Here is a 22,620-nt window from a genome sequence, read left to right on the forward strand (position 1 = left end):
GTTGTTGTTTTTTTTTTTTCTTTTCAGTCAACTTTGTTTTCATTCACTTTAAAAGTGTCTTCTTTGTGTGTAATGTCTGGTGACTGACATGGTGGGAGTGGATGTGAGGGCAAGTTTTCATATTAGACAATCTCTACTTCAGAGTCTAGTGCCTGCCTTGAATACCCAAGAGAAAAGGTGGGGTAGAGTGTAAGACAGCTACTTCTTGATTTGGTTCTGTTTGCATTTTATATGTCATGTTGAATGTTTTTGCTAATGTTATATGTATTTACATGTTAGTAATTTTGATGGCTTTTGGATAATTCCACTCTAGAGGGAGAACTGGTGGGCGGTCCTTCCTGTGACACGACCCTTGAGTGACAGTTCTATTTGATTGCCTCCAGTACTGTGAGGAAAGGACACGACTCTATGGTGAGGACTGATGGACATACATTATCTGAGAAAAGAAACTACCAGGTAAGAATTTTTCCTTCCCCTTTCTCTATTTGTCATATGACTACATTGAACTGTTTTGATGTAATATTTAATTGGAACTAGCCAATTACAATGGATACACTTCCTGAAAAATTTAAAAATTACACAATGGAATTGACAGTTGAAATAATTGTGAACACTTTCCAAAGAGAAACATGTTTATAATGTATATTTAGTACCAGAACAAATTTTCTGACATATATGCCAGCATTTAGGATGATTTTATATATAATGTATGATTTTATGGCTGAGTTCAAAGGCAGTAGTTCATAAAGTATTATTTTTATATATCCTCCTGAAAGAATGAAATGTAAGTTTGGGGTTATATTTTGTATAGTAGAGTGTTAGAGAAACGTAGACAACATTGGATAAGTTATAGAAGAAATGTAAATGAAGTCTAGGAATGTCTGATGACCCAGATCCTATTTAATTTGTCACTGATTTGCTGTCCTTACATCATCAGATTCTGTTTCCTTACTTATTTAACACTAACATCGTTTATATAATTATGTAGGGATGCTCAAAAGATAGTGGAAATGCAACATTCCTGTTTCTTCTGCACTTTCAAAGAAGGTGAATTTTAAAGATAGTGTTATTGTACTGATTTTAAAAAAAGAATAACGTTTGAAATTAAGTTTAAATGGAACTTGTTTTATTTCATTTGATATTGACTCCATTTTGAAGTGTGAAGTAATGTTAAATACTGAATAAAGTTGCTGTAGAGATGAACTGTTAGCTTCCTGTACAGATCTGTATTCAGCCCTTTGCTCCCTCTCATCTGAGGAGTTGCAGTCTTTTGAGACCCTAAGACTCAGTGATAAACCAGCTTTGACAGAGTGCACTAGTCATTTGTTTAGTGAAATTAAGCCTTTGTTTCCCTGCTTTGAGGCAAGGGGACACTGGAGAAAACTGAAGTGAGTTTTTATGGTGTGTGTCAGCAAAGAGCCTTTGATGAAAAGACTTGGGTTCTGGTTTGGAGCACTATCCCCATAAAAAGATGCTTCTGCATCTGATAACTGATAGATGAAGGTTTTGGCCAGATTGTTATTATGTTTGTAAGAGTGTAAGCTGAGACTACTCTAAGTCAGCTCTCCCTACAACCTCTCTTTTCTGATTTGTCCTCGCAGACCTGACTGGCTTTTGCTGGTCATTTGTGTTTGAAACCATTTCCCACAGCTTGAGAGATTCTCAGTAGTCACACTGCTTGGGCTTCTGCATCTTTCGTTAGGTTTTGTGAAATTACTTGAAGGATATTGTGATTCTCAGTAATGTAGCATTGAGGTGCTCACAGTGAGTGTGAACCTAGAACTTTTGTTTATTCACACCTTACAGCTAAGTTGTGTCATGGAGCCATATTCATATTCAATTCCAGAATTTATACTTATAAAAGGAATAAAGTGGTTCTATTTTGCACATGAATAGAGTTCCTTACTTTTGCTTATACTACTCTAAAAGTACTTTATTCCACAACTTTTTAAGCTTGCCTGGAAAATGCATTGGTTAGGCTTTTGCCAACTGAATATATTTTCCCGTTACCTTTTATTGCTATACAGTGTTGTCCAATGTACATTGTAATGTCTTTGGAAATAGTTATTTAAGTCTGAATTGTAAAATTATTTTGTTTTTGAAGCCCCTCTGAAAAGAACCTATGAATGGAAGCATGGTTTCATATCTAGCATCAAGACGAATTTATTAAGAGTATATGGGATAGCCAGAGAATGTTGAATCACCAAAGTAAAAATTGTATTTTTTTAGTAACTCTTAGGAGTTTGTGTAGTCTTAAGATGAAACCAAATTGGAGTTTATAAATTTTTACTTTATAGGAATTATGTTGTTTTCATTGTTAAAGTAGACTTACTGTGTCTGTATAACTTTTCATTTATTTGAAAGCTTTCAGCTTTGGAATTTGTTTGATTCTTTAAGCATCCTGATAATAGCCTAATATTTGAGATTAACAAGAAGACTATGTCTCTAATTCTCATTTCCATATAGACCTTATATAACCTTTGAGTTACACGTAAGTTAAAGTACTGATTTTTGTAGTATTATCTGTCTACTTTGTTTTTGTCAATGAGTTCAGTTAAGTATTTGAATATAGTAGATGAAGTTTGTTTGCATAAATAAGTTAGTTTAGCAAAGCAATTTATTCATGGTTCATTCATTTGAAAAGGGTTGTCAAGCTTTTTATAAGAAAGTGGACATTATGTCAGTTTTTAAAATTGTTTTCTACAATTTTACCTTCTGTATTTTACACTAATTTTACCATAGCTATGAGCATGTCTAAATCTAAGTCATCCTAATTACCACCTTGGCTCATCAGTGGCTTTCTCTCATAGTCCAGCTTGAAACATGACACCTAGTTGACTTTTCCTTGTCCTGTTCCTGCACATGATTTTATTCCCTCAATACCTCTTCTCTACCTGCCTTGCTGGGTTTGTCTATTTCGTAATTCAAAACTGCTGTGACTCTCCTCGTATCTTGTGCCCCAGGCTTTAATTATCTGGATCTCTCATGGATTGATGGCCTTTTTTCATGACTCAGGAATTTGCTTTCCATTTTTCCAGAAGCTGTCCTGTAATGGGCTCATGTCCTGTAATGTTTTTCCTGTTGCCCTCAAATCTTCCATGCTTGTAGATTAGTGTTCACCTTAGCCTAGAACAGCCATCTGTTGTCCTCCAGTTTCCTGTGTACGTTTCCTGTGCAGTTCTGTAGACAGTAGCCACAAATGGCTACTGAAACTCATTTCAGTTAAATGATACTAACATTTTAGTTTAGCAGCCAGGCAAGCCACATTTTAAATGCTCAGTATATACATCTGCTAGTGGCTAATGTAGCAAATGCTGCACATTAGATTGTTTCTATCATTGCACAAAACTGTAAGACTTCTGCATATAATATGTGTGTTGAACACTGGAGCCATACTCTTTATTTTGGTACTGTCAGTACCTAGTGTGGTACCTGCTATATGGAGATGTTCAGCACCTATTGTTTGAAGAGTTACAGTGAAAAACTGAAAGGAAGAAACAGACAAATAGGCTGGATATCAACCAGTGGTGTTCCCAAGATGCTTACTATGAATGGAACCTTCTTTCATTTATCTTTTAGCAATAAAAATAATTTGTTCCACATACAAATGTTGAAGAAAACACAAAGTCCAATGTGAAAGTTCATCTTCATAACTTTTTTCTTAATTGTTTGCTGTGTTTCCTAGTGAGTAAAATGCAAATGTAAAGATTTGCTGCTCTTTGGGTTTTTTTTTTTAAAAGCAGATGTGTATTTTCAGCTTGCTTATTGTACTTATGGAGATATTGCCATATCTCATTTCTTGTTTTTTTTCCCAGAAGTAATCATTAACTAGAGTTTATTGTTTCGTTCTTTTTATATGTATTTTTATTATGTATGTAGTTTTCATATGCTTTGACAAATTATGCCTTAAATTCCACTGTTTTGTGTAGGAAAACCAAACTTTCAGCCTACCTAAACCCTAGACATTTTCCCAAGTTAAATACTCAGCACTTGACAGTATAATAGAACATACAAATTAACTTAATTATTAAACACATAAACAGTTATGTAAGTTTGTTTTTATTTGGTAAATTTTAGGTATTGCTATATACAGATTAACATTTTATACTGCAACAAAGTTTAAGTATAAATAGGCAATGGAAGTACCCCCTTTCCTTTTTTTCCCCTCTTTTGAAATTTCAAGACAGAGTTTCTCTGTGTAGCCCTAGCTGTGCTGGAACTTGCCCTGTCCTTGAACTCACAGAGATCCACCTCCCTCTGCCTCACAAGTGCTGGGGATTAAAAGTGTGTGCCACCATGCCTAGTGGAATTACTCTTTTTCATTTTTTTTTTAAAATGGTTTTTTGAGACAGGGTTTCTCTATGTAGCTTTGGTGGCTGTCCTGGAACTCACTCTGTATGTAGCCCAGGCTGGCCTCGAACTCACAGAGATCTGCCTGGCTCTGCCTCCCGAGTGCTGGGATTAAAGGCATGTGCCACCAATGCCCGGCTACCCCTTTTCATTTTTATAAGTTAGCATTGAAAATTTTTCTGCAGTCCAAATGGATCTGCAGTTAGTTGATGATGTCTTGGAGTCATAATTGTGCCAGCTAGCTTGTACCTGGTACCTTCTAATGTGTTTAGAAACATTAACGTCTGTGCATCTTCAAATGTGTAAAATCTGAAAGCTGAGCAACGAATATGAGAGAACCGTTGGAATAAAATCTGTGGGAACTGTATGAATAGTTAATAGTTGAAATTTGTCAGATCCAGTGCCTAGAATAATGATCGAGGTAGGTTTTAGTCCTTCTTGTTACTATTTGGTGTAGAATAAAGGCAAACAACAGTAAGCAGATGGAAAAATTAATTACAAAAGAAAGACTAAATCTAGTGAACTGGGTCACAGTATTCTCTTTGCTCTTGAAAATCTTGACAACAAAGGACCCTAACTATTGTCCCAGACAGGATACAAAGCAGTGGAGTAGTGGGCTAAAGCTCAAAACGAGGACTTTCTGTGTTTGTTCTTCCGCGATTACAGCTGCGAACTGAGGTGGTTCGCAGTAATGGTAATAATATAGTAGTGCAACCCTTCTCTGTGCCACTTTGAGCAGTACAAGTGACTTGGAATTTATAACCTAACATTTTAAAGTAAAACTTGGTATTTTATTTGGCCTGCCTTCTCTTTTCCATGTTTTCTTGGCCACCTAACATCAGGTTAAATGAATTCGCAAGTTCCTCACAGGTTGATTCACTGTTACATTATGCTAGCTTTCCTTTATGTTACATACAAGCATTTTTCTTCTGAAATCAGAAAATGACATCCTGGTTGTTTTCTTTAACTATTCTTAGGATGTTTATTTCTGTGTGTTTGTTTCATGTGTGCACACACACAGCATACGTGGCGGAGGTCAGAGGACAACTTGGTGGGGTTGGTTCTCTCCTTCTAGCATGTGGGTCCTGGTTATTGAACTCAAGCTCTGTGGCAGGTGTCTTTTCCCACTGAGCCATCTCTACTGTTCATGACATTTGTTTTGTGAGAACTTGTTTACTTGTAATAAAACTCATGGTTTACACACACCCTTAGTGTCTTGGGGTGTTGTGTGTGTTTGTTTTATTGTAGTTCCCTTAGGAACAAAAAATTCTACCAAGTAAATCTGTTAGCCAAATGTCTTACAGTGATAGTTTAAATATAGTTAAAAAACAAGATACATCTTGTTTTCCAAAGATTTAAAAGTATCTGGTGGCACACCTTGTATTCATTTTGTGACTATGGCCTCCTTTTGGGATTTTAGGCCCTAGGCTTTACGTGAAAAATAATTGTTTTCTTCAGAAAAAAGCAACTGCTTTGCCTCAACTGTGAATATGGAATGTATTCATTATTAAATTTGAAATTACTCAGACAAATACCTCTGTGAGCCAGATAAATATAAAAGCAAGCAAAGTTGTCTTTGATGATGCTGGTATCAATGATGGCAGCTTCATTTGTTTGTTTTTGGGTTTTTCTGAACTCCCATATTAAAACAGATATATAGCCAAACTAAAACCCATTAACATGTTTGTTGTAATAAAATTGGTGAGATGGTATTCTTGGGAATCCCAGAATGAAAGTAGGTGAAAACAAACATCCTCCGTTTATCTGTTTTTGTAGAAGCAGTTCAATGTTGATGGGATAGAAACACTCCATTCAGTCAGCAGAGGTTCTCTGGTTAGTGTGATGAGCTAGTGTGAAGTCAGAGTAGAGCTTTTGCTCAAGTCATTAGATGACTGTAAGAGACCTCATTGACTCCCGTGAGAGGACTCTGCAGGTGCCCCCTACCTCTAAAGAATGCCACCAAGATAGTGCGTGCGGTGTGTGGCAGCAGACAGTGGAGGACGGGTCCAGATGGAATGGGAGAGAACAGAGCCAGGGATACCCCAGAGAACAGCCATGGATAGGTAGACATTGAATGAAAACAATAAAAGAGGGGACTGTATGAAGGGAAGTTACCTGATAAAGTAAGACTCTAAATTTCTTCAGTTGTCAACTCCCCGCTGGTCTTTGAGGTGTATGTTTGAGAGTATACCAATTTTAAGTTTCATCCATACAATTAGTATTTGTCAGATGTTCAGTAATGTCATAATCCATTGAGATAGTATTCAAGACATGTTTCCCTATTGAGATGAAAGATATTTTCACATAGTCTTCTAAAGATTTTAAATTCTGCTTTTCCTGTTTAACTTGGAACCTATCTGAAATGGATTATAAGGTCTGAGTTAGGAAGGAGTCCAGTATCCTCTCCCCACTGTCCTCCTTAACTAACTAGTGTAGCTTTCTGTCTCTGTTATAAGAAGTTCATGCTGTTTCCTCTCTGTGTTCTGTTACTTCTGTGTTCTGATAAGCTTGTCTGTGCCTATACAATGCTGTTCTGTTTTAAACTGCCATAGCTTTATGTTTGATATTTATGTCTTTAACCTTGGTCTTAGTCTGTTGACACATTTTGAATCTCTTAAAGACTCTCTTCCAGCTAAGAAAATATCCCAAGTTTATGAGTGAAATTGTATTGACTTTGTTTTTGGTTGGAGAGGATGATCCATTTACAGTTTTCTACCAATCTGAATTCATGTATTGGGATATTCTTTATTTTTCTCAAATTCTTATCTTTTAAACAGACTTTTAAATTCACTCATATTTACACCTAAATGCGTTGATTTGTGGTTATAAATGATACATTAAAGGAGTATATTGTATAGGTGTTGGTGTTAAATTAAAATAGCTATTCTTTTTCAAATTGAGGGTTTTTTTTGTGTGTGTGTTTGGTTTTTTTTTTTTTTTTTTTTTTTTTTTCGAGACAGGGTTTCTCTGTGTAGCCTTTCCTGGAACTCACTCTGTAGACCAGGCTGGCCTCAAACTCAGAGAGATCCACCTGGCTTTGCCTCCCAAGTGCTGGGATTAAAGGCGTGCGCCACCACTGCCCAGCTCAAATTGAATTTTATAACCATCACTATTGCAAAACTTTTATTCTTGTAATTCATTAGTAGTTTTTTTTCTTTCCTTCTTCTTCTTCCTCCTCTTCCTCTTCTTCTTCCTCTTCCTCCTCCTCTTCTTCTTCTTCCTCTTCCTCTTCTTCCTCTTCTTCCTCTTCTTTTCTTCTTCTTCTTCTTCTTCCTCCTCTTCCTCCTCCTCCTTCTTCCTTCTTTCTTCTTTCTTCTTTCTTCTTCTTCTTCTGTTTTCATACCAAGAATCATTTGAAATGATAGTTTTATTTTGTGACTAGCATGTCTAAATTGACCAGTATTTCTGATAAATTTTTGAAAAGAAATTGTTGAGGAGTAGTAATCTTTTTCTTGTTACTTACCTGACAGGGAGAGCTTTAGGTTGTCACCATTAAATAGGGTGTTGGCATGGTGATTGTTTTATAGATACATGTTGATGGGGTCAAGAAACTGTTCCCAGGATATTTCATTTTTCCTGCTCCCTTTCCGCTCCTGTCTGTCCTGTGCATTTCCTTCTTAAGGTGTCTGTGCTGTCTGGTGCAGGTTATCACTGTGGAGCCCAGCTGGCTGCAAATTTGCAGCAACTGTTCTTGTTATTTTATGTTGATTTCTCCTGAGATCCCTCTGTGGCTGGAGAATGTAGTTAGTATGATACAAATTATTTATGGACTCAAAATGCTTTGGGGTGCTGTGTTTTCCTGTCTCCCTTCCATGTTCAGCAGCACATTAATTTCCACTGTTTGTTCGTGTATCCCCCTGAGAGTACTGCTGGACATGTGGTTAACACACTGAGTAAGTCGAGCATTTCTTGTGACTCAGTGGGACGTTTTGTTTTTCAGTGGTCTGTTGTACTGCCATACATGCGTGTTTGTTTTCTAGGTCTGACTAAAGTTTCTCTTCCTAAGGGAACACTTTCCCTTACATCTCTGTTACATACTTTCGTTTTTTGTTGTTTGGAGGGGGAGTAATCGTGGGTTTTCTGCTTTTCCAATTATCACCCATAATTTGATACTTTGATGGCCGTTTTCTTTTTTCTTTATTTTCTACCCTTTCTATCTTTTTTCCTTCCCTTTTTTTCTCCCCATTTCCTCTCTCTTTTCATTTTCTTCATGTTTTTGATTGGGGTTTCATTTTCTTTGCTAAAAGGTTTACCAGAGGGTTTTCTTCTAATTTATATAGCTGCTGGTGATGAATTCTGTTAGGATTCCTGTGCATGAAAATGTCTTTTATTTTTTCTTCATTTTAAAAACCAGTTTTGTTCAGTAAGAAATTAAGAATTGGTAGTTTCTCTTTTAGAATTTAAAAGATAGTGTACTAGCTAGGCATAGTGGCACAGACCTGTAGTCCCAGTGTTTGGGACAACAGCAGGCAGATGGAGAGTGCTGGTGGGCCTGTCTGTGCTGGATGACCCGATCAACATGCCAGTCAAACAGAGCTTGAGAACGGGGCTCCACTGGCTTATCACTTACTCCACAGTCTGCAGCGATTGCTAACTTTAGTTGCCGATGTGTATCTCTCTTTGGCTACTATTAAGGATTAAGACTTTTTGCTTTATTATGATAAATTTTTTGCTTGTTGCTATTGTTTTTTGTTTTGTTTGGTTTTGAGACAGGGTTTCTTTGTGTAACAGCCCTGGCTATCCTGGAACTCACTCTGTGGAACAGGCTGGCCTTGAACTTATTATGATAAATCTTTAATGTATGGTTTTGATTATGACATAATTTTCTTCATGACTCCAGGGTTTGGAAGTTGTTGTGTTCGTTTGTAGTTTTTATCAAATTGTCTTTTTTTTTCCCCTTCAAATGTCTTCTGTGCTTTGTTTCATGGGACTCAGTACATACATGCAGAGCTGTCCGAGAATCTCGCTCCGTTTACCGAGTCCCTGCTGTTCTTCTGCCCTCCGCGCTCCGTTTACCGAGTCCCTGCTGTTCTTCTGCCCTCCGTGCGCGTGTTCTGTTAAGTGGTCTGTGAGCCCCGCGTCTCCGTGTCCTGCCTGACCGTGCTGGCTGCTTTTCTGCCTCCTTTGCCCATAGCCTCTGATGGTACTGTCACTGTCCACTCACCCTGCCATGTTTCTCTCCGTAACTGGAGTCTCCTACATGTTAGAGCTACTCTTATGTACTGCTCCTTTGCATAATCGATTTTTTTTTGTCCTTGTAGTTTTATTTTGCTGTCTTATATATTATTTAGCATTTGTGTTAAAGTTCTTGAGGTTTCCTGGGGGTGGAGTTAAGAAACATTTGATCCTTGGGAGATCTTTCTCTTGTTTCTGCCTCTGCTTCTGCCCTTTTTCTTTTTTAAAAAATTTCATTGAAGAGAAACATAGCTTTTAGGTAGGGCCAATTTTCTTCAGCTACTAATCTAGTGTTTTTCTGATTACTTTACTCCTCCCTTGAATTGCAGTGTTTTTCTGCTCTGGCTTCTGGGAACATTAATGCTGTATGTTTCAGGGTAGCCTTTAGGATCAGGTTCTTGGTTCTCGTCAGGTGCTTCTCTCCCCCACTGTTTCCTTGCTGGTCAGTACTGTACTGGGGCCCTTCTCCAGCTCTGCTGAGCTGTTTCCCTGTGCAGCTCCTGTCTAGCTAGCTTTCTGGGCTGCTTACTTTAGGTTCTAAGAACTTCCTGACTGAGCTCCAGTGCTCAGCTGTCCTCCATCACAGCTGGAGAACTCAGTCAGTCAGTCAGTGAGGGCACTTACTGGGCTCCATACCTGAGAACTGTTGTGAATACAGCTTCCCCTCTCAGGTTTTTTTAAGACAGGATCTTACTGTATGGCCCGAGCAGGCCTTGAACTACCAATCTGTTTGCCTCTATTTCATCCAGTTTTGAGTTGTCTTGGGAGAAGAGATTCTTGCTACTAGTCCATCTTGGTTGGACCAGAAGTTTTAAAGTTTCATTCTTTGAAATGGTAAATTAGTTGAGAAAATAGATGAATCATTCTGAATAGTGAGAATAATAGATTCTGTGTTAAAACTTTGATGCAGCTTGGATGCTTTCTGTTGGAAAAGACACTGTATAATATGCAAGACAAAGCTATCATACCAGATCTGAGCACTTATAAAATATCGTTTGGAACGAAACATAATACAGATAAATAAATAAATTATGAGTTATCATGCTCTGATCTATTTGACCTAAAGCACAAAACCAGATCATTTCCTTTGAAGTCACCCTCTCCATTTTTTCTAGTGTCTAATAGGCCCATAAACAGTTGTCATTCATTCTCCTACTTGAAGTTACCATTTTTAATGAAAATCTGATAGTACATTTTTCTCAAAGGAAAAACATAAAGGCCTTATGTGGGACCAATATTGAGCATATTAAGTTTTAAAACCTTTCTGCCAGGATAAAAGCACTGTGATAATTCCCTAAGAATGTGATAGGTAGAATAAGAACCTTGAGTTTGAAGAACCTTGAATTCTTATCTTCTGATGTCATGTTGAGTGGTTATGTAGTCATTGGCACTGTTCAAACTGAAGAGTGTGATCTTCTGAAGATTTACTTTGTTAAAGTATTTAATGTAAGAAATGTGGAAGGAACGAGGGAGGAGCGAATTGCCGTAGGACACGGCGGCAGTAAGTGCGTGCTGCGGCAGTGAGTGCTGCGGCAGTGTCTGGGTGCGTGCGATCGGTAGTTGGTAATTCTCCTTTCAGATGTGGTTGTCATCATTATGATGTTCTTCCTGTACGCCTTACATATTTGAAGTTATGATCCAAAGTTAAAGCTGAAAACCTCTGTGAGAGTAAGCGCCTCTCTTCCTGTCTGTCCCCAATACAGTTGCAGTCTACTCTTTAATTTCACCTCAAAGTTTGTTTGCTTTAAGTGCAAAGCAACCTTCATATACAAAGAAAGTACTTATTTATCAGTGTCATGACTTCCCTGGTTCGTCCGACATGAAAACATCATTATTTTAAGAGGCAGAAGATGTAACTTCCAGTAGGGAAAACTGGCGGATGTACCAACTTAACCAAGTTCAAGGCTAGTGCCACCTAGAATAAATATAGCATCATAAACACTCACATATATGAAGTACATGTAATGAACTTGAGAAAGGCATAATACTTTTGTGGTGATACAGCATTCAAATGCATAATTTCAGTCTGATTATGAAAAACATGCAAACCAAAATTGAGACATTCTTCAGTATATATGACATGACATTGATGTCACGCAGGAAAGAAGGGCTGGGTAAAGTCTCCAATTAAAAACAAGTAAATGTAAGTAGACAGGGAAATGATTAATTAAGTGCAAAATTAAATGTCAGTAGACAGAGAAATGGTTGAACAGCTGAGATAGGTGAAGCTGGATCTATCTAGAGGACCTAACAGGAATCAAGGCCTTTATATGGGAATGTCCCTGATGTATGTGAGGACCAGCAAGGAGGCCAGTGTAGCAGGAACCAGTAAGACGAGGAAAATGGAGCAGAGGAAATAGAGCTAACGAAGGAGAGGCTAAGAGGTGAGGAGCCCTTCCTTAGTGGTGCCTCCTAGAGGAAGCCACTTTAAAATGTCTCTGCTGCCTTTTAGTTACAGTGTTCCTCTGTTCTGTAGAGAAAATTCTAAAGTGTGGTTCACATCAACCAGAACTTGACATAGTAGATATTAAATAGACATTTGCTAAATTAATTTATGTGACCAAATATTTAGATGCATTTTAAACTGTCTTCCCCATTGAAAGAATACTCTGATTTTAACTGCACTATTCTGATATAGCTATATGTATTTTTTAGTATGAGAATTTTAAAATAACATAATTTTCAGTGATATTAGTGAATATTGTTTTGAAATAGCTTAAGTATAATGAATGCATCTATCTCTAAATCATTAGCTTTTGAATTATTAAACGAGCACTCACATTTTTGTGAGTGTGATCTAGTTCAATGTATACATCGTTCAGGGTATAGTCCAGAGAGAAAGCATTTGTCCTAGCATGTGCAGGACCCCGAGTTTAGTCTCTGGCACTCCTTCCCTCCCAGAGTGAGTCAATTTAACATTTTATTTAATCACCCCATCTCCCGTCATCAGACTGTTTTAAAAATCCTCCTTAAGGCAGATTCCCAGGCTGTTATCAGACTCACAGTGATCCTCCTACGTTAGCCCTCAAGTGCTGGGATTACAGGTGTGTGCTACCTCACCCACCTTAAAAAATCTTTAAAAAATTTCATTTGATTTGATTAAAGTGAATCGCTGATGGACAGGTCCTTATTTTTTTTTTTAATCAGTATAGAACACTTGAATTAATTTCTTCCCAAGAAATACACTTAAACCAAAAGTTCTCTCTTTTTAAACAGTTCACTGGTCCATTTGCAGGAGTTAGAGCTATGTAATCCAACTTCCCTTCTGTTGATTGATGGTGTTAACATGGGGAGAGGGTAGAGTTAAGGTTGAGTACACAGGAGAACAAGAGTGTGCAAGGAATGGATAGGCAGCAGATTTGAACATACTTTCCTAACATGTTTTCATGAAGGCCAGGTAAGCCCTATCCTCGCATATTCCTGCAAAGTGTGCAAGATGCTTCAGAGCTTTGCCCTTTTTTGGTTGTTTTAATTAGCATTTTGAAGCAGTCTGAAAGATGATTCTGGGGTTGGGTAATATGAAGAGATAAACAGGGAGTCATAATGTTGAAACTGGACATTCAGATCTTTATAGCATGATTTCCTTATTTTTCAAAGAGCAGAAGAATCCCATCGTTTATCATGTTCTGGTTGGACTCCTTTCTTATCGTTTGCTGGAGTTTGAACTTCAGAGCTATGGTGTCAACCCTGCTGTAATAGCTCAGGGGAGCTCCTAGTGTGGGGCTGGTGCCATGGCTCACCCTCCAACCTTTCCTTCTTCACTTCAGCCTCCAGCTCTGAGCTTTCCAATCCCCAGAGTAGCAAATGTTGAAAGAAGTTGCACAGGTAAGTATATGGCGGGGAAAGCTGGGTGAACAATGTCGACATTTTGAGGGTGGGTGGGGCCATCTTGCTAGTGAGTCATTTTGTTAGTTTAGGAATGCTTTTTGTGTTTTCTTCATAAAGCTATCGTGTACATTATTAGGTAAAAGTCTAGTGTTCAGAAAAGAAAACACATATTCGGAAAAGAAGCCCAGAAAAAAAGAAAGCCAAATTCATAGAGCACAGTTTTGCCCCGTGAGTCTGAGGAGGTGGCAGGTTTTAAGCTTCCACTAGCTTTAAGTGTGCTTTCTTCTTTCCTGGGGGATGACGCAGGTAACAAGGGAAATTCACACATGTTTTCCTGGGAAACTGTGACAGGAGGGCTGGGACATTCTTACCCTTCTAGGTTTGCAGTTAACAAAAAATAGATAGGATGCAGTTAAGGCAGGTTATCTACACAGGGTTCAGGTAGTGCTTTTAAGAGTATCTGTTCCCTGTAATTCATGTCACGTGATGTGTAGATTCTTGAGCACACAACAAGACATTTGAAATTAAACCCGGGAAAAACAAATTCTTGATATGACCTAGTGTAGGTACCATTTTTCCATTGTGTCTGTGAGTCTTAGATGATTAGAATGCAAAGTATTTTGTTGGCGTTACAGATGTTCAAAATGCCCAGTTTTTCAGTGGTTTGTCTCTCTCCGGAGTTCTAAAGTTTGAATTTTCTGAGAGCCATGTAGAAATGCATACCCGCAGCAAAGTGTCAGACCATTTGCCCCCAGTCCTTGAGAAATGTCTTCAAATACTTGCAACAGGACCTTCTTGGTTGCTTAGATGGGTTGCTTTGTATCCTAAACTCCGGAGCTTCTCCGCTGTTAGCTTGTCCTTGTGTGGCTGTTTTATAATTTTATGTCTGTATTTAAGGAGGAAGGACTGCTCAAGTTTAGGCTCTCCTGTATGGGTTCTCAATCAGCTTCTTATGGTGCTGGTTAGGAGTTGATCCTTTAGTGCACAGATGATCCACTGAAGATACATGTATCGAATAATAATGACTTTGTGGTTTTTAAGACTTTTAAATTCAAAAATACATGTATCTTTAATAGATACATACCTTTTCTCCCATAGATTAGCATTATTAGATAATTAGAGCTTTGGTCTTCTAATGGTATATTTTTCTTTTAAGGTGTTTTATGTTTGATGAGTTGGATTTAGACTTGTATAAGGCTTACTGATACCTAGAAATGGAAAAAAAAATTAAAAACGACAAAATCAGTTTATTCACTTGAACAAAACACTTTATCAAGATCAGAACCGAATTTTAGGAGGAGGCACTTTAGTGAATGCTTTCCCGAGCATACATTCTTTGGGAGGAGCACACTCATTTCTGTGGCATATCTGCCTGGAAATGCCATCCTGCAAGACTGTTTGGGACACTAGATTTCAAGTTTGGCATTCAGAATATTGTCTTTCACTTTTGCTTCCAGATCCTGGGCACCCTATGTTTTTGTATTAATTATTCAAAAATTCACAAAGTATTTCTGTAACCCTTGGAAAGGACTGTTAAGGCACACATTCTCCAAAATGATAAGCACAGGTGTGAGCCACACCCTGGGTTTTCAACCAGGCACATTCGCATCCAGTCTCCCGTGCATCTCCCCTTGCTCTCTGCAGCATGCACTAGCCTGTTGTTGTTACTGCTTGGTTATCGAACATCTTACTTTACCAAAACTACGGCATGGCTTGCTTTGATTGCTAGGCTATAATTTGCATCAGAAATTTGAACAAAATTTTGGCTGAGATTTGGGGGGGATTCTCAGGAATTAAATAATATTAGAACTATTTATAATAATTGGGAATTAAAATAGCTGGTTGAGAATCTCAACATATTGCTAAAACAAAAATCTCTTGGATTATAATACTGTACAGTGGAATATTGCACATAGTTTTAGTGTCCCGGAGTTTGGCACTCTTGTAGTAAAATTTAATCCAGCAGGCTCCTCATGAATAGTTTCAGGTGCTATTGAGTACTTTTTGGTAAAGTTAGATAAAGTTGTGGTTTTTACTCCTTTCCCTACGGTGGTAGACAAGAGAGAACTTGTGTGTTTGTGGAGTGTATTGAAAACTGAAAAGGCAAGTTAAGTTAAATTCTGTGTTAGCAATCAAAGTAACTTGCCAGCGTGCTCAGGAAACACTAGGAAAGGGACAGCTGTTCCATTTTCTCAGCCTTGTGTGACTTGCACTTCGTTCTCTCTTTTCTTGATAGTGCAGTGGTAGTGCAAACTCCACAGCCAGGAGGAAAAGCTGGTGCCCCTGAAACCGTGAAACATGCTAATACCCTCTGGGGTGTGTGTGTGTGTGTGTGTGTGACTGTGCCTTCTGTTCGTCTAGGATTTTTGTTGTTTCCAGATAAGGCCTCTCTGTGTTGGTTAGGTGTGCTATGAACTCCTGGGCCCATGCTGTCCTGCCTCAGCCTCTCCTCGGACACTAGGAGCAAGCCAGAGTACCTGGCTCAGATGCCTTCAATTACCATGTGAGCTATGTGATTTTATGCTGGATACCTGCATCAACATGTTAGCAGGAAAACCCCATACTATAGAGAGAGAATCCACAAGAAAAGGATGCCATAGTGGATTATTCCACTTTCTAGATGTGTCTTACATATTTATCATTACAGTGTTTGAATTATTAGCTTCATGATGAAATTTAGAGTTTGGTTACAGAATTTACTCTAGAAAATACTTTCAATATGTTAGTTCATTTGGAATGTGGAACATTGGTATATATTAATTTTTGCATTTACCTCTACTTGAAGTTCTCCTTGGGTAATTTTTTTCTCACTTTCCTTTCCTCCCTCTCCTCTCCTTTGCCCTCCCCTCCTCCCCTCTCTTCCCCCTCCTCAGTCCCACAGTGCTGGCAATCAGTCAGACCCAGGGCCTTGCTAATCATCAATTCTACAACTGAAGGCCAGCCTCAGCACAGCAGTTGTTCTATTTTGCCTTTTTTGGGTCAGATTCAGGCCTCCTTCCTTTGCCTCCTGAAGTCGGGGATACACCACTAGGCCCAGGGCAGTCACTCTCCAGCTAATGCAGTGATGTTTGTTCATGTGTTTTGCTATGAAATTAATATAAATTTCTTTAAAATAGGTATGATCAGTGTTGTAGAGACTGTTGTCTCAGTGTCTTCTAAAGTGATCTTTCTGACATAGTAATATTCAGTTGTAGTATACCGTACTTTCTGTGTTGTTCATCAAAAAATAAGGACCATCCTTTTTGTTGTTGATGATGTTGACTCTTACACCCTTTCTATTTTATGAAGAAAACACACAGTAAAGTATAAGTTGTATTCATGTTTGATTGTGGGCCTACCATGGTGTCTAAAAGGGAAACCTTACTAGCTTAGGCTCAGGGCCTATCTACGTAGTTATCAGATGTAACCTGGAGCAGGAGGTCTAACTTCTGTCCAGATACAAAACAGGGGATACTAATTGTTAGCTTCGTAGCATTATAACGATGGCATTGTTTGGTCCATGGGGCCTTGCTGTGTAGCTGCAGCTCTTCAGGATAGCAGCCTTGTAGACCAGGCTGGCCTCGAACTCACAGAGATCCGCCTGCCTCTGCCTCCAGAGTGCTGGGATTAAAGGTGTGTGCCACCTGGCTTTGCCTGATACAGGACTGATAAAAGTGTCATTTTACAATTACAGTTACAATAAAATGCTTTCACTGATTGAGAAGAACAAGCTTTGTAACTTGGCATTAAAATTTCAATGAAGAGTGAGTGAGCAGTGAGTGATACCGTTGTAGAGGCAGCAGCTTGGAGAAAGGCCCTGGGGGAGAAGAATTTGAGTAACTGAAGTTATTTCAGTAGTTTAATGGCGGGAGGGAGGAGTTTGTGAAGAGAGGTCAGGGAGATTAATTACATAGGGCCGGTAAGCTTATTTATCTGGGCAGGTGGTTGAAGAAGTTTGATCAGCAGATCTAGGAACATAAACTGTCACTGAAATGGCTTGGATGATGGAAAGTGGATTTGAGGAGAGTGCAGACCAGGTTGGTAAATACCTATTTGGATGCTATTGGAGTGCATGTGCTAGTCAGTGACAGTGGAGATAGAGTGCTGTTGGAGATGTGGATAACTCCAGTGAGCATTCAGAGCTTGACTAGCTTGGCCTGGTTGTTGAGATCTAGGTTACAGTAAAGTGTGAGACTTTCCCCAACCTAGAGGTTTGGACCGCGTCCCTGTGTGAACTCTGCCCTGTTAGTCTAGCATTGAAGGCCTGCTTTTCTGACTTTCCCTCCAGCCTGCTGTGGTGGGGGCTGCAGAGAAAGGGGTTTGTTGGGCTTGGGGTTTGGGGCTTTGCGGGGTGGGGGTGGGGTGGGGGTGGGGGTGTTGTTTTTGAGACAAACTTTATGTAGCCAAAGTTGACCTTGATGAATTCCAGAACTTGCTCCTTCTACCTCCCAGTGCTGGCCTTAGGTTTGCCTCCACACCTGGATGTATTGAGAGTTTCCTTGTTCCAGGTTTTTCTCTCATGGTTGAGCCTTTCATATGTGTGTTTTGATTGGTCCAGATTGGTTCTTCTCCCACTTTTGTTTGTTTCATCGAGGGTTTGTCCAAACATTGCACTCACTCTCCCTTAGACAGGTAAAATGATCTTGTATTTGAATTTGCGAATTTATTCCCAAATTTGTCTTTAATCCGATTGTCAGCATGTTCAAGACTAGAGCTTTTATTCAAGCTTTGTCTTCATTCGGCGCAACTTTTCTCAAGAGTCCTGTAGTGAAGTTTAGAACATAAACTCAGGTGTGTGTAAGAAGGAACAAAAGCAGAGAGTCAGGAAAGCAGCACTTGCTGGGTGTATGGAGCAAGTGGGAAAGAACCCGAGTTAGCACATCAGCTTGAATTCTGTCTGTTGATTGACAGATGGACACTTTGACACTTGGGGAGTGGAAATTCTTGGCAGCACTTTAAATGTGCTACTAGAACCTTCAGGTACGATTTGAGAAAAGTTTTGAAATCATTGTGTATTTGTTACCAGGAAAGGACCTCCTTCATGGAAAGGAGTTTTCAGGGATCGGCTCTGTGCCCAGTCCAGCAATGGCTAGCTAGCATTCTAGGTCTCAGAGAAGGTTGGTTTGTCTCTGCGGATCTGGATGAAGGGCTTGCTGTTGGTTAAATATTGCTGTTCTTTGCCTGTCTGTTCTCCTGCCCTTGCTTGTTGTTCTGTAAAAAGCCATATGCATGGTTGTTTTCTAGTTAAATTTGTGAAGTACTCTAGTCCTATTGCCCTGATCATTTGAAAAACTGAAATCCTTGCCCCCTGTTTCTCCATCATAGCCCTCAGATGTCTCTGAAATTGTTGGTTAGATTATCTAAACTTGAGAGTTTTGAAATTTGTAATTATTCAGACTTAGTGACCGTGGCTTTGAATCTTTGAATCGGTGTAGTTAAATGTCCAGGATATGGCAGGAATTTGTGTTGGGTAGCATGCCTTCATGTTGGGTAGCATGCCTTCATGAGTCATAGAGTAGTACAGTGAGGAATTCAAGCCGGCTTAGCACTTCCATTTTGTCCCAACATAATTTCCTGTGCTACTTTGTAAGAAAATTCTTTTTGAAGAATGAGATTGGTAGAGAAGATTTAGTATAAGATAACTTACCTGTGTGCTTTAAAAAATATGTAGTTTCTTGCGGAGACAAAGGAATGATGAAAAGGTTATAATTAAATGTTTCCCCATGAGGAATACTACTTTTGATATATGACATTATTCCTAGAGGAATGTTTGTGCTTCTTGTTCTTATAATCTGGTATGAGAATCAAGAAGAGTCAGTCAGTTCACAACACAAGACCCTGATCAAAGAATGTAACAGTCCTTGTTTCTGATCTAAAGAGGAAATGTTACTTAACATTTTGAACTATTTTTGTAAATTATTTACAAAATTGACTTTCATGTTTAGGAGGTAGCCAGGAATTTCATTATCCTGCTGACAGATGCACTTTCTCGTGGATAGATTGTGACTTCTAGATTCCTTTGATTCTTTTCAGGAAAAGAGTGTAAATCCTTTCTTTTTAATGCCACACCCACCCACCCATCTGTATCTGCTCTTGTTCGGAGTGTGTCCTTTATCCAGCCGCTTTACTCGGCAAACACATGTGCTGCCCTTGTAGCCTTGAACCACCACCCTTTATTGCCACCTCCTAACTCCTTTTCCTGCTCCTGGCCTTACATAGACCAGTTTTTCACGGTGTAACTTAGGATCACTTAAAAACATATGTGGGAAATATATTCACTCTTTGAACTCCCCCAAATATCACTAGCTCTTGTTTTTCATCTCCCACAGATAAAACCCAGAGGCCAGCACACTCACAAAGTTCTGTTTGATATATAGCCCTTGGAGATGTCCTCACCTCCCCTCTACACTCATCACTGAATGCAGTCCGGGATAAATCCGTCACCCCACTGAGGGGTGTCTCTTCCACAGCTGCTGCCCTGGTACTGCTTGTATTTTCCTTCCGTGTTTTCTGACCATTTTTACTCTCCCTGCTCATTCTAAAACATCTTCCTGTCCTGGTCCCTCAGGAAGCATAGAACAAAGGCCCAGTCTTTAAAATGAATCTAGCTTTAAGGAGAAGTAATAACATCTCTCTCCCTTTCTATTTTGCCGTGGATCAGAAGTGTGTTGTCCCTGTACCTAACGCTGTCAGGGTTCACCTTTGGGGAGCAGTGACTGTTGTTATTTGGTTGTTATTGAAGTTGTATCAGAATGATTAGTAGTCTCATGAATGTGTAATTTCCCCGCCTCTTCCCTTCTTGCCCCACTTTTCTCCCTCCATGCTCGACCCCCACACCCAGTGAGAAAATACAGTAGAGGATAAACATTTTCGTGTTTTATCAGAGGATTTCATTTACATGGTATTAAACAAGGTAATTTATTCTATATATTTAATTTCAGTTTCAGGATTTTAGGAATCTAGAATTGGTTTCAATGATAATATTATGTAAATATTTTCAAAGAAAAGTTTACTTTGTATCATTTTGAGTTCATTCATGTGTGTAAATTTAACAGAGGATGCCTGGATATTCAACTGTGTGTGGTACATACTTTTATCCATGTTTATTCTTAGAATTAGAGTTCATTAGCAAAGGTCCTATAAAGAAAATTAGTTGTATTCTTAATGTTTGCAAAACAAATTAAAATCTCAAATGTACTGGACCTAAATTTTTTGTAACTGTTCATTTTTTGAAAGTAAGCCCAGGAAAGGATTTTTTTTTTGCCCCTGTATTATAGAGTACTTAGAAAGGACTTAGGAGCTTGGTGGGTAGACATGTGTGGTCCTTCACTAAGATTATTTAGTTCTTGTTTGAAGAGAATAACTTTAGCTATAATGAGTGAGTAAGACATTAAACTTGATTTGAGTATACTTAGAAAAATGTAGTTATGTTATTCAAGTCTCTATAAATCTCTGATGTCATTGGCATTTCGGTTTACTCTAAACTCAGAATATTGGCAGGAGCAAGAAGACAAAATGGCCTTAAATGACTCATTGACCAGACTAAGTGACACCTTCTCATAATCCCATAGCTTTTGGGGCATGCAAGGCCAGTGTGGGTGTAAGAGCCTATTTAAAAACAAAACAGAAACGAAAAACTTCATGTTGGCCAGCTGACAATTTGGAAACTTAAAAATTAGCATAGCTTTTACTAGTTTTAGTGTAAGGGTATAATTGTTAATGTTTTTTATAAAACCTTTAGAAGCAAAAGAATAAGCAGTAGATAAAATATCATAAATTTATACTGACATAAGTTTACCTGTTTATATATGTAGATAGTTGTGACTTGATATAAAATTCCAGGATATCTTCATACTCCTAAGTAGTTTTAGAAGTAGATATGTATTGACAGATGCTGATGTTTGCAATGTATGTGAAGATTTAAAACTTAAAAAGAAAACTGTTTTTGGAAAATTTCTATTTAGAGCTATGATTTTTTGAGAAAAAGTGATTTAGTTCTATAAAAGTTAGAATTGTTTTCTTGTTTTTAGGACCTGGGCAGGAAATGATACTGTACAGTCAGATTTATATCTTTATCACGGGTCCCGTCGATCTTAGTTAATCTCTTTCGGGATCATAGCAGTATTCATTTTGTTTCCATAGGGGTAAAGAAAAGCTGGACTTTTCCAAAATACTATTCTTGATAAAAGTAATGTTTTTGTTTAGGTGACAAACAGCATGTTTGGTGCTTCAAGAAAGAAGTTTGTAGAGGGGGTGGACAGCGACTACCATGATGAAAACATGTACTACAGCCAGTCTTCTATGTTCCCACACCGGTCAGAGAAAGATGTAAGTTCGTCAGTTACACTGTGTTTCCTCAGCAGCACGTGTGCCTGTTTTTAGCTCCCTGACGAGGAGCTTGTGAACTCCAGGGGATTGTCTGTGCTTTAGTGACTGTGCCCTGGGGACAGAAAGATAAAGCCCTACCTTGTAATGGGAAACATTAGTGTGCTGTGATGATTAAGCTGAGATTCGATAATGTTGTTACAGGACATTCTCGGAGACATGGCTTAAGGATGTTACTCTGAGGAGATCTGGGGGTTTTGTTTGATAGGAAGTATTTTTGTTATAATAGAGGAAGTACACATACAAAGGTAAGCAGGTTAGATGAGCACATTTGTACAGATTTTAAGATCCATAAACTAGCAGGTTTCAGTAAACTCTGTCCTTACTGTGTGATCCTCTCCTGGAATTCTAGCCCTCAAGTAAAGAAACCCTTCTCTCCTCAGCTACAGGCACTACAGTTACAAGTTTTTGCTACTGTGTGGATTATAAAGTATAGAGATCTGTGCTTTGGAAGGCTAGTAGATCAGGAATCCCATTCCACATGAAGGGTAACGCATTTATAGGCTATTTTAAAATAAGTTCATTTGTTCAGATCATTTTAATCTAGTTCCTGTATTGTACCTTTTAGCCAGACCAGTTATATTCTGACCCTGTGTGTCTGTTCAGCTTTTTTCCTTTCAAGGCTTTATGAGTTTGCTACTTGCTAATTTCTTAGCAGTGCTCCCAGTTCTGTTTGGAGTACTGAACATGTAACAGGTGTCCTTATTTTTATTTAAAGCTGATTATTACCACTTCACATCCAATTTTTAGAAGGTCACAAATTGGCTCAGGCTAGGTTCACATTAGGATTTAGGATTTGATTATCCAATATCCCCATTTCTCCATTATTTTTATTTGAACATTTTGTTGGTTTAGAAACAAGTTATCAATTTTCCCTCCAAGATACATGTGCACTTTATTGTT

At 38.6% G+C, this 22,620-nt stretch overlaps 1 protein-coding gene across 13 annotated transcripts in view; it reads left to right on the forward strand.

Annotated features, from left to right (window-relative positions):
• Positions 1-22,620, forward strand: part of Cnot2 (CCR4-NOT transcription complex subunit 2) — a 104,248-nt gene that overhangs the window by 39,930 nt on the left and 41,698 nt on the right. The window contains exons 1-4 of one of the 13 annotated variants that reach the window (XM_037196750.1): positions 368-456; positions 13,293-13,350; positions 20,174-20,245; positions 21,538-21,660. In XM_037196750.1, coding sequence (XP_037052645.1) covers positions 20,231-20,245; positions 21,538-21,660 — 138 coding nt within the window. In that variant the 5' untranslated portion in view covers positions 368-456; positions 13,293-13,350; positions 20,174-20,230. Of the gene's footprint in view, positions 1-313; positions 457-7,899; positions 7,904-13,122; positions 13,351-17,364; positions 17,370-20,173; positions 20,246-21,537; positions 21,661-22,620 lie in introns of those variants that run through there. The other 12 variants (XM_028877946.2, XM_028877947.2, XM_028877945.2 and 9 more) reach the window with 12 other exon arrangements.

The sequence above is a fragment of the Peromyscus leucopus genome, chromosome 18, assembly GCF_004664715.2.
Source record: "Peromyscus leucopus breed LL Stock chromosome 18, UCI_PerLeu_2.1, whole genome shotgun sequence".
In the NCBI taxonomy this organism is placed as follows: Eukaryota; Metazoa; Chordata; class Mammalia; order Rodentia; family Cricetidae; genus Peromyscus; species Peromyscus leucopus.